Genomic DNA, 12,680 nt, shown 5'->3' on the forward strand with positions numbered 1-12,680 from the left:
AAATTACGTAGGTACAGTCACGATCAAAAAGAATGACCGTATTGTAAGTTTTGTGGCTGCAGTTTTAGGGGTGTCATTCTTTTTGATCACGACTGTACCTAACCCATTCCTTGCACCAGTTTCGTGAATTTTGTATTAAATTTTGCCAAAATAAGCAAAAACAATCAGAATTTGACGATTTTTTTAAAGGTAAACAAGTAAATAAAGCCACATTCTGAGATAAAATCTTTATTCCTTAACGATAAATTATTGCACATAAATAACAATATTGCACATATTATTGCACTTAATTAAAATTTCTCCCCTCTAACAACCCTACCTCAACTCAAACCCCCCAAAACGAAAGAAATGGCATTTTATCCCTCACTGTACACATCATTTAGGGCAAATACCCCAAGGAATTCTCCAAATTACTGCTATTTTTCTTCGTCAAATCAAAATAATTCTTCTCCTCACTCAAACTCGAGCGTCTGGATTCATCCGATTGGCTCTGAATAGTGTAGAGTCCGTTCCTCGCACTGTACATTTTCGGATTATTTCTCACATAAAGGCCGTTCTGTATGATTTTTTTGGCCTCGTGTTGCGATTTCAGTTTATTGTACGCATTTCGTGAGGAAATAATCGTGTCCATGTCGCAAGTTCGGGGCGTCAAGTGGGCGATGTCTGTCGTTTGACTTAGTTTAATGTCGGCGAAAAGGGCGGCAATTTCGGCGGATTTTTTCACAGAGAGGGCTTCGGTGCAGGCGCCGGAAATGGCAGTCGATTGCAATGTCCGGTCATCTAAGGGGGAGAGGAAAAAAATTACTGGGTTAAATTGCGCATTGTTCTAGATTCTGATGTTGGAATTAATTCGATTCGACCCTGTGCTATTTTCCAGGGTTGAGTGCGGGGGTATGTGGCCTCGAAACCGGGGCGAAAAGATTGAATTGAAAGGGTGGGAAGGGCAGAATAAGCCAACTCGAAAATCCGTAAATAAATTTTGAGATTAATGAAATTTTTGTTAATATGTCAGGAGATAAAAAATTCCAGTGAAAATAATGTGGAAAGTGTAAATTAAATGTAAACAATTATTTATAATATTGTTGTCGTTAATAATAAAATTTTAAAAAATTGAAAAACAATTCTAAATTGTTATTATTAAATGCTTTTAGATAATACTTTTTGCTTTTCTGGTGAATTCAGAATTTTTTTGGCAAATCTTGGTAGTGAAAACTGAATTAATAATAATAATAAACAAAAAATGCAGGAAAATAAAATAATTATAATCGTGCCTAAACAAAAAATAAATGTGATAAACAAAATAAAAATAAAACAAGAAAAGAAAATGGGAACAAAAAAAAGAAAGTAAATAATAGTAAAAAAACTTCTTAACTTAAAAAAAATTAATTCTACTCTACGTGACAATATTTATTATTAGCTTCAATACGTATTTTGTATTTTTTGGAGTCTGTTATTATTTTATGATTTTGATTTTAAATTTTTATTCTTTGTTCAATGGTCTAATTTTGTACTGTGTATGACGTATGTATGTTTTATTGTTATTATGTTGTACAATTTTAAACGCTAAGCATTATCTTTACCTAACTACAATTTTTTATAAATTCAATAACTATATCGAAAACTTGACCTGACCTGACCTGAGCACTCAATTTGTGACAAAAAAATATCAAAATTTTACTTGTCAGGCACTTCCCTTTATAAAAATCAAGAAAAATTTTTTTTAACTCGTTTGAATAAAGTTTTATGAACTTTTCCATGTCTTTACAACTCTCTCGAGTTGTTAAAGTGCAAAAAAAATCAACTGATTCAATTTTTTGATGTTTATTTTTCGTTGTTTTTGTCGATTTTTGATATTTATCGAGAAATAATAATAATTAGAAATACAGACTGAACCAAAAATAACGCAGAAAATTCATATCTTTATTGTTTCAAATAATTTTCCTACATTTTGACGTTTGTTACATCATTTATTTTTAAGTAATTATGTCATTTGAATTTTTTTTTTAATAATAACTGATATTTTTGATCAGTGTCTTAGTTAGTACATATTTTTATTTTTCTGGTTAGTATGAAATATAAAAAAAGCAAAAAAATTGAAAAAAATGAATAAAATAAAATTAAAAAAAAGTTATAAAAATATTATTCGAAAAGTTTTACCTTTTTGTTCTTGCTTTATTTTATGCGAAATGATTGTTTTTAGGTTATTTTTTTTGTGTGTATGTTTCATATTAGGTGTTTTCATGCTAACTATACAAAAAAAACAAAAAAAACAATTGCCTGTTATGAAATAAGTAATAAGGACAAAAACTTGATGTTTATGTGCCGATATTTTTTTATTTAATAAAATAATTTATTTTTTAATTTTTATTTAATTTTGTTACATTTTCATTAAAAAAATTAAGAATGGCGTCACAACTCAAAAACAAATGACGTCATCACTGTCCTTATGACGTCAAAATGTAGCATTTAAAACAATAAAATTACCTGTTCGGGGATTTTTTACTTTTGGTTCAGTTTGTATGTAAAAATTATTAAAAATTAATTTTGATTTAATTTTAGAAATTTTGGAATCACTGATTTTAGGAAATTCAAACAGACTTACAAAATTTTTATTTCAATAAAAGAAAGAATTAGTTCTCGTGAGGTGTTTTCAAAACTATTAAAAAGAACATAAAAAATTAATAAAAACAAATTATAACGAGTCATTAGCCCGGCGCATCCACCATTTTTTAAATACGTAACTTTAAACAATAAACGGCAAGAAAAATAGAAAATAACTGCTGTTATTAAACATAAAAAAAATATTTAAACAGTTGACAAAGTAATTAAAAACGATCGAACCTCAAATTTAGAAACTAATAATAATAATAATAATAATAATTTTAGAAAAAATCAGCTTTATTATTAAATGCTATATTTCTTCTCTGTGTACTAGAAAGAGTTAGGAAACAAAAATTTTCAGTAAAAGTAGGTCTAGAAATTATAAACAACTCTTGATGAGCTGTAAATTAATTCTCTAATTGTCTAATTGTTCATATTTTTATTTATTTAATTTCTCCATTATGGCAAAACTATTTAAAAAAAATAGAATTTTCTGTCAACATGTTTTAGAAAGAATAGAGTTGGGAGATAAATAATTCCAGTAAAAATAATTCTAATCATTTTTATTTAATTGTGAATTAAATGTAAACAATTTATTTTGAATTATTTTCAATAATAAAAATAAAAAACAGTGTTAACAAAGAAATTAAAAGGTTGTTTTTACGGCATTTCAGTTAAGAAGTGTCGATGGAATATTAAACAATTTCAGTGATTAGTGGAATTATTGCTGCTTTAATTCCAATAAAAAATAAAAAACATAATAAAAAATGTTACTGGCTGTATATTTGCAGAAAAGTGGAGTAATTTCTCATACAATTAGTTTTCATACAATTATTCAAAAAGAAACTAAAAGAGCGTAAAAAATTCAGTAAAAACAAACAATAAACCAGTCATTAGCCCGGCGCATCCACCATTTTTGTAACTTGCAATAATTCAAATAACCAGCATGAAAAGTAGGAAACAATTGCAAGATATATTTTTTAATTGCAATATTTGTTTAATTAATAGGTATTATAGTTAAAAATGTTCGAAATGAGAGTTTAAAAACTAATAATCATATAGAAAACAGCTACGTTATTAAAGTGGAATTATTCTAAAAATTAAATACATTACTTTTGTCAAACTGTAAATTACTTCTGCAATAAAAAAGTTCGGTATCTTTAAGAAACACTCGAAAAAAAATTCTAACGCAGCACAAAAATTACCAGAACCAAAAATTTTTAAAAAATATATATTTAACGAAATTTGGAAAAAACTGAGGTTTTGGGCTGGTTTTTAGGTACAAAACCAAAAATTTCAACAAAATCAAAGCGCAAATAATGCGATTTAAAGATTTGGAAGTATTCCCCAATGATTTAGCCCTTTTCTAAACAAAAAATCGTCACTAAAAAAGTACCAAAATCAAGGAAAAAAATTATTCTCAAACGATTTTATTTATTTTCTAGCGAGAATTTGGTAAAAATCAGTTTACTTCAACTTATTAAACCTCAAGATAACATAATTTATCAAACTATTCCCAGGCGATTTGAACTGATTTTGCTTCAAAGTGATGACTCAAAAAAATTCAATTTTCAAACATTGATTATGGCGAAACTATAATATATAAATATATATAAATAAAATATATAAATATTATATATAAACTATATAAAAATATATAAAAAACAAAATCAACATATTTATAACATAATTTTTCAAACTATTCCCAGGCGATTTGATTTGATTTGCTTCAAGGTGATAACCCGAAAAAAATTCAATTTTCAAACGCTGAAATGGCGAAACTAAAATATTTTTTTTTATTTTTAGCGAAACTTTGAAAGAGGATACAATTTTGCTAAAGCGAAAATTCAAATATATAAAAATATATAAACATTATATAAAAATATATAAAAAAAATCAACAAATTTAATCATCAAAAACCTTTGAGCGTCGTTAAAATTGCTTATTTCTGTTTAATTATTTGCGTCTGACGTCAATTCCACCCCAACTATCTCCCAAGCCCATAATTTTCATTTCCCTCCCTTGTCATATTTCACCTAATAACCCCTTTATTACTTTATCAACCCCAATACTCACTCCTCCCTCTCCCGCTCCTCACACTGAACAGCTCATAATCCACCGCCACCCCGTTATAATTCTTCCTTTTCGAGCCCAACTTCTCATAATACGGCCCAATGTACTCCAAACTCTTCGTACTCCTCGAATTCGACGCCCTCCTGCACAACTTCCTGTCTTTCTTCAAACTGCGCCGCTTCAACTCCTGAATCGTCCGACTCCTGGCCGGGTTCTGACAGTAACATTTATTGCTTTCGGTGCATGAGTCGGTATCACACCCGCAGAACGTCACCGGACCGTCCAGATTGCAATCACATTGATTTTTCCTCGCGTTTTGTTTATTTCCCAGCGAGCAGTAGCACTTATCGGCCGAGACGCAAGTGCACGTGTCGCTGTCGTAGGAGCATTCCGAGCACGAGACGTAGCCGCTCGAAGAGTTCCGATTCTGGTGGTGGTTGTGATTCCCCGCCATTTTCCTGCGCCGCAGGCTGAAAAAGTCGCTCTCTTCGGAGGTGGAGACGCGGTCGCGCTTCTTCGGCTTGGGCTCGTGGCGCGGCGAAAACTGGCGAGTGTCGTAGCTCGACGTCGAGATGCTGCTCTCGGGGGATTTCCCGGGGCCGGGGTCGGACTCGGACTTGTTGCGGCCCAGCTTGAGTTTGAGGTTTTTGCGGAAGATGTGCTTGAGACGCTTGAATTTGCTGCCGACGAGGATGTGGTGGGTGGGCTTTGTTTGGAGGCTGTTTCGGCGGAGGAGTTTCTTTTTTTGGCGGCGCATTATCGATTTGGAGCGCTGGTAGAGTTCGTCTTTTGTGAGGGTGACGGAGAGCTTGAGGAGGAACTCCTTGTAGATGGGTTTGAGGTCGTTGAAGGACATTCCTTCGGGGTCGATTATTACGCCGAGGATTTCGTCCATGGAGTGGAGGCCCTCCTGGAGGCGGAATTCGTTGAAGAGTTCGTTGAAGCCGAGAGGGGAACCGCCGGTTGCTTGGCCGTTGCTTCTGGAACAAAGGGCAATAACAGAAAAAACAAAAAAAAATAAAAAAGAAACAAAATACAATTAAAAAAATGTAAGAAAGTTGAACAAAAAAACACAGAAAAGTATAAAAAATAAATACAATTCCCGTTAAAAAATAACTTAATCGTCGAAAAAACAGAAATAGATAAAATAACACTCAAAGAAGGCAAATAAAAAAAAAATCACAAATAACAAACCAAAAAAATAACACCAAAATAATACAGAAACTATCAGAAATGGAAGAAAATGATGAAAATCAGAAGAAGAAAAAACATGTAAATAAGACGAAATTGGAGAAATAGAAATTAAAAGAAGAAATTCTAATACAACAAAAGCAATAAAAATACCCGAACTAAGCAGGAAAAACATATAAAAAAGCAAGAATAACAAAAAAAAAACAAAATACAATAAAAGAAAATGTAAGGAAGTTGAACTAAACAAAAAAAAACACACAAAAGTAGAAGAAATAAATGAAATTCTTGTGAAAAAAATAACTTAATCGTCGAAAAAAACAGAAATAGATAAAATAACACCCGAAGAAAAATGCCGAAGTAGTACTGAAATGAACACAAAAAACTGGAGAATAAACAATAAACAAAGAAAGCAAATAATAATTAAAAAGAAGAATAAGCAAACATTTAAGACAGAAGAATAATAAAAAACAAGCAAATAAAAAGACAAATAGAAAACAAAATTCAAAAATATCAATTAAAAAGAACAACACTAAAAAATACAGAAACTAATATCAGAAATGCAAGAAAATGATGAAAATCAGAAGAAGAAAAAACAAGTACAAAGACGAAATTGAAGGAATAGAAATTAAAAGAAGAAATTCTAATGCAACAAAAGCAATAAAAATACCCGAATTAAGCAGGAAAAACATAATAAAAAAGCAAGAATAACAAAACAAAATACAATAAAAGAAAATGTAAGGAAGTTGAACTAAACAAAAAAAAACACACAAAAGTAGAAGAAATAAATGCAATTCTTGTGAAAAAATAACTTAATCGTCGAAAAAAAAACAGAAATAGATAAAATAACACTCGAAGAAAAATGCCAAAATAGTACTGAAATGAACACAAAAAACTGGAGGATAAACAATAAACAAAGAAAGCAAATAGTAATTAAAAAGAAGAATAGGCAAACATTTAAGACAGAAGAATAATAAACAACAAGCAAATAAGAAGGCAAATGGAAAACAAAATTCACAAATATCAAGTCAAAAAAATAATACTAAAAAAATACAGAAACTATCAGAAATGGAAGAAAATGATGAAAATCAGAAGAAGAAAAAACAAGTAGATAAGACAAAATTGGAGGAATAAAAATTAAAAGAAGAAATTCTAATACAACAAAAGCAATAAAAATACCCGAACTAAGCAGGAAAAACATATAAAAAAGCAAGAATAACAAAAAAAAACAAAATACAATAAAATAAAATGTAAGGAAGTTGAACTAAACAAAAAAAACACACAAAAGTAGAAGAAATAAATGCAATTTTTGTGAAAAAATAACTTAATCGTCGAAAAAAACAGAAATAGATAAAATAACACTCGCAGAAAAATGCCAAAATAGTACTGAAATGAACACAAAAAACTGGAGGATAAACAATAAACAAAGAAAGCAAATAGTAATTAAAAAGAAGAGTAAGCAAACATTTAAGACAGAAGAATAATAAAAAACAAGCAAATAAGAAGGCAAATAGAAAACAAAATTCAAAAAAATAACACTAAAAAATACAGAAACTATCAGAAATGGAAGAAAATGATGAAAATTAGAAGAAGAAAAAACAAGTACAAAGACGAAATTGGAGGAATAGAAATTAAAAGAAGATATTCTAATGCAACAAATGCAATAAAAATACCCGAACTAAGCAGGAAAAACATATAAAAAAGCAAGAATAACAAAAAAAAAACAAAATACAATAAAAGAAAATGTAAGGAAGTTGAACTAAACAAAAAAAACACACAAAAGTAGAAGAAATAAATGAAATTCTTGTGAAAAAAATAACTTAATCGTCGAAAAAAACAGAAATAGATAAAATAACACTCGAAGAAAAATGCCGAAATAGTACTGAAATGAACACAAAAAACTGGAGGATAAACAATAAACAAAGAAGGCAAATAATAATTAAAACGAAGAATAGGCAAAGAATTAAGACAGAAGAATAATAAAAAAACAAGCAAATAAGAAGGCAAATAGAAAACAAAATTCAAAAAAATAACACTAAAAAATACAGAAACTATCAGAAATGGAAGAAAATGATGAAAATTAGAAGAAGAAAAAACAAGTACAAAGACGAAATTGGAGGAATAGAAATTAAAAGAAGATATTCTAATGCAACAAATGCAATAAAAATACCCGAACTAAGCAGGAAAAACATATAAAAAAGCAAGAATAACAAAAAAAAAACAAAATACAATAAAAGAAAATGTAAGGAAGTTGAACTAAACAAAAAAAACACACAAAAGTAGAAGAAATAAATGAAATTCTTGTGAAAAAAATAACTTAATCGTCGAAAAAAACAGAAATAGATAAAATAACACTCGAAGAAAAATGCCGAAATAGTACTGAAATGAACACAAAAAACTGGAGGATAAACAATAAACAAAGAAGGCAAATAATAATTAAAACGAAGAATAGGCAAAGAATTAAGACAGAAGAATAATAAAAAAACAAGCAAATAAGAAGGCAAATAGAAAACAAAATTCAAAAAAATAACACTAAAAAATACAGAAACTATCAGAAATGGAAGAAAATGATGAAAATTAGAAGAAGAAAAAACAAGTACAAAGACGAAATTGGAGGAATAGAAATTAAAAGAAGATATTCTAATGCAACAAATGCAATAAAAATACCCGAACTAAGCAGGAAAAACATATAAAAAAGCAAGAATAACAAAAAAAAAACAAAATACAATAAAAGAAAATGTAAGGAAGTTGAACTAAACAAAAAAAACACACAAAAGTAGAAGAAATAAATGCAATTCTTGTGAAAAAAATAACTTAATCGTCGAAAAAAACAGAAATAGATAAAATAACACTCGAAGAAAAATGTCAAAATAGTACTGAAATGAACACAAAAAAACTGGAGGATAAACAATAAACAAAGAAAGCAAATAGTAATTAAAAAGAAGAATAAGCAAACATTTAAGACAGAAGAATAATAAAAAACAAGCAAATAAGGAGACAAATAGAAAACAAAATTCACAAATATCAAATCAAAAAAATAACACTAAAAAAATACAGAAACTATCAGAAATGGAAGAAAATGATGAAAATCAGAAGAAGAAAAAACAAGTAGATAAGACAAAATTGGAGGAATAAAAATTAAAAGAAGAAATTCTAATACAACAAAAGCAATAAAAATACCCGAACTAAGCAGGAAAAACATATAAAAAAGCAAGAATAACAAAAAAAAACAAAATACAATAAAATAAAATGTAAGGAAGTTGAACTAAACAAAAAAAAACACACAAAAGTAGAAGAAATAAATGCAATTTTTGTGAAAAAATAACTTAATCGTCGAAAAAAACAGAAATAGATAAAATAACACTCGCAGAAAAATGCCAAAATAGTACTGAAATGAACACAAAAAACTGGAGGATAAACAATAAACAAAGAAAGCAAATAGTAATTAAAAAGAAGAGTAAGCAAACATTTAAGACAGAAGAATAATAAACAACAAGCAAATAAGAAGGCAAATGGAAAACAAAATTCACAAATATCAAATCAAAAAAATAACACTAAAAAATACAGAAACTATCAGAAATGGAAGAAAATGATGAAAATCAGAAGAAGAAAAGACATGTAGATAAGACGAAATTGGAGGAATAGAAATTAAAAGAAGAAATTCTAATACAACAAAAGCAATAAAAATACCCGAACTAAGCAGGAAAAACATATAAAAAAGCAAGAATAACAAAAAAAAACAAAATACAATAAAAGAAAATGTAAGAAAGTTGAACTAAACAAAAAAAAACACACAAAAGTAGAAGAAATAAATGCAATTCTTGTGAAAAAAACAACTTAATCGTCGAAAAAAACAGAAATAGATAAAATAACATCCGAAGAAAAATGCCGAAGTAGTACTGAAATGAACACAAAAAACTGGAGGATAAACAATAAACAAAGAAGGCAAATAATAATTAAAACGAAGAATAGGCAAAGAATTAAGACAGAAGAATAATAAAAAAACAAGCAAATAAGAAGGCAAATAGAAAACAAAATTCAAAAAAATAACACTAAAAAATACAGAAACTATCAGAAATGGAAGAAAATGATGAAAATTAGAAGAAGAAAAAACAAGTACAAAGACGAAATTGGAGGAATAGAAATTAAAAGAAGATATTCTAATGCAACAAATGCAATAAAAATACCCGAACTAAGCAGGAAAAACATATAAAAAAGCAAGAATAACAAAAAAAAAACAAAATACAATAAAAGAAAATGTAAGGAAGTTGAACTAAACAAAAAAAACACACAAAAGTAGAAGAAATAAATGAAATTCTTGTGAAAAAAATAACTTAATCGTCGAAAAAAACAGAAATAGATAAAATAACACTCGAAGAAAAATGCCGAAATAGTACTGAAATGAACACAAAAAACTGGAGGATAAACAATAAACAAAGAAGGCAAATAATAATTAAAACGAAGAATAGGCAAAGAATTAAGACAGAAGAATAATAAAAAAACAAGCAAATAAGAAGGCAAATAGAAAACAAAATTCAAAAAAATAACACTAAAAAATACAGAAACTATCAGAAATGGAAGAAAATGATGAAAATTAGAAGAAGAAAAAACAAGTACAAAGACGAAATTGGAGGAATAGAAATTAAAAGAAGATATTCTAATGCAACAAATGCAATAAAAATACCCGAACTAAGCAGGAAAAACATATAAAAAAGCAAGAATAACAAAAAAAAAACAAAATACAATAAAAGAAAATGTAAGGAAGTTGAACTAAACAAAAAAAACACACAAAAGTAGAAGAAATAAATGCAATTCTTGTGAAAAAAATAACTTAATCGTCGAAAAAAACAGAAATAGATAAAATAACACTCGAAGAAAAATGTCAAAATAGTACTGAAATGAACACAAAAAAACTGGAGGATAAACAATAAACAAAGAAAGCAAATAGTAATTAAAAAGAAGAATAAGCAAACATTTAAGACAGAAGAATAATAAAAAACAAGCAAATAAGGAGACAAATAGAAAACAAAATTCACAAATATCAAATCAAAAAAATAACACTAAAAAAATACAGAAACTATCAGAAATGGAAGAAAATGATGAAAATCAGAAGAAGAAAAAACAAGTAGATAAGACAAAATTGGAGGAATAAAAATTAAAAGAAGAAATTCTAATACAACAAAAGCAATAAAAATACCCGAACTAAGCAGGAAAAACATATAAAAAAGCAAGAATAACAAAAAAAAACAAAATACAATAAAATAAAATGTAAGGAAGTTGAACTAAACAAAAAAAAACACACAAAAGTAGAAGAAATAAATGCAATTTTTGTGAAAAAATAACTTAATCGTCGAAAAAAACAGAAATAGATAAAATAACACTCGCAGAAAAATGCCAAAATAGTACTGAAATGAACACAAAAAACTGGAGGATAAACAATAAACAAAGAAAGCAAATAGTAATTAAAAAGAAGAGTAAGCAAACATTTAAGACAGAAGAATAATAAACAACAAGCAAATAAGAAGGCAAATGGAAAACAAAATTCACAAATATCAAATCAAAAAAATAACACTAAAAAATACAGAAACTATCAGAAATGGAAGAAAATGATGAAAATCAGAAGAAGAAAAGACATGTAGATAAGACGAAATTGGAGGAATAGAAATTAAAAGAAGAAATTCTAATACAACAAAAGCAATAAAAATACCCGAACTAAGCAGGAAAAACATATAAAAAAGCAAGAATAACAAAAAAAAACAAAATACAATAAAAGAAAATGTAAGAAAGTTGAACTAAACAAAAAAAAACACACAAAAGTAGAAGAAATAAATAAAATTCTTGTGAAAAAAATAACTTAATCGTCGAAAAAAACAGAAATAGATAAAATAACACCCGAAGAAAAATGCCGAAGTAGTACTAAAATGAACACAAAAAACTGGAGGATAAACAATAAACAAAGAAAGCAAATAATAATTAAAAAGAAGAATAAGCAAACATTTAAGACAGAAGAATAATAAAAAACAAGCAAATAAAAAGACAAATAGAAAACAAAATTCAAAAATATCAATTAAAAAGAACAACACTAAAAAAATACAGAAACTATCAGAAATGGAAGAAAATGATGAAAATCAGAAGAAGAAAAAACAAGTACAAAGACGAAATTGGAGGAATAGAAATTAAAAGAAGAAATTCTAATGCAACAAAAGCAATAAAAATACCCGAACTAAGCAGGAAAAACATGTAAAAAAGCAAGAATAACAAAAAAAATACAATAAAATAAAATGTAAGGAAGTTGAACTAAACAAAAAAAACACACAAAAGTAGAAGAAATAAATGAAATTCTTGTGAAAAGAATAACTTAATCGTCGAAAAAAACAGAAATAGATAAAATAACACTCGAAGAAAAATGCCAAAATAGTACTGAAATGAACACAAAAAACTGGAGAATAAACAATAAACAAAGAAAGCAAATAGTAATTAAAAAGAAGAATAGGCAAACATTTAAGACAGAAGAATAATAAAAAACAAGCAAATAAGAAGGCAAATAGAAAACAAAATTCAAAAAAATAACACTAAAAAAATACAGAACATAAAAAAAAGAAAAATAGTCAAATTAATACCCAATGAATAAGACAGAAGAAGCACTAAAACAAACAAAAAAAAGGAAGAAAACATAATTAAAGAAATTAATTAATTGTTAAATGAAAAATAGGCAAACATCTAAGAAAAAAAAATATGAAAAAATTATAAACGTATACAATAATCAAAGAAAAAAAGACATAAAACAAAATTTACAAATATCAAACCCAAAAAAAAAT

General features: G+C 27.5%; 1 protein-coding gene across 2 annotated transcripts in view; it reads right to left on the minus strand.

Annotated features, from left to right (window-relative positions):
• Positions 1-212: 212 nt before the first annotated feature.
• The window catches only part of LOC662086 (uncharacterized protein), a 35,921-nt gene continuing 23,453 nt past the window's right edge, over positions 213-12,680 (minus strand). The window contains exons 5-6 of one of the 2 annotated variants that reach the window (XM_008196608.3): positions 4,678-5,651; positions 213-780 (exon numbers count right to left, since the gene is read on the minus strand). In XM_008196608.3, coding sequence (XP_008194830.2) covers positions 380-780; positions 4,678-5,651 — 1,375 coding nt within the window. In that variant the 3' untranslated portion in view covers positions 213-379. Of the gene's footprint in view, positions 781-4,677; positions 5,655-12,680 lie in introns of both variants that reach the window. The other variant, XM_008196607.3, reaches the window with a different exon arrangement.

Source organism: Tribolium castaneum, chromosome 8 (genome assembly GCF_031307605.1).
Source record: "Tribolium castaneum strain GA2 chromosome 8, icTriCast1.1, whole genome shotgun sequence".
Taxonomy (NCBI): Eukaryota; Metazoa; Arthropoda; class Insecta; order Coleoptera; family Tenebrionidae; genus Tribolium; species Tribolium castaneum.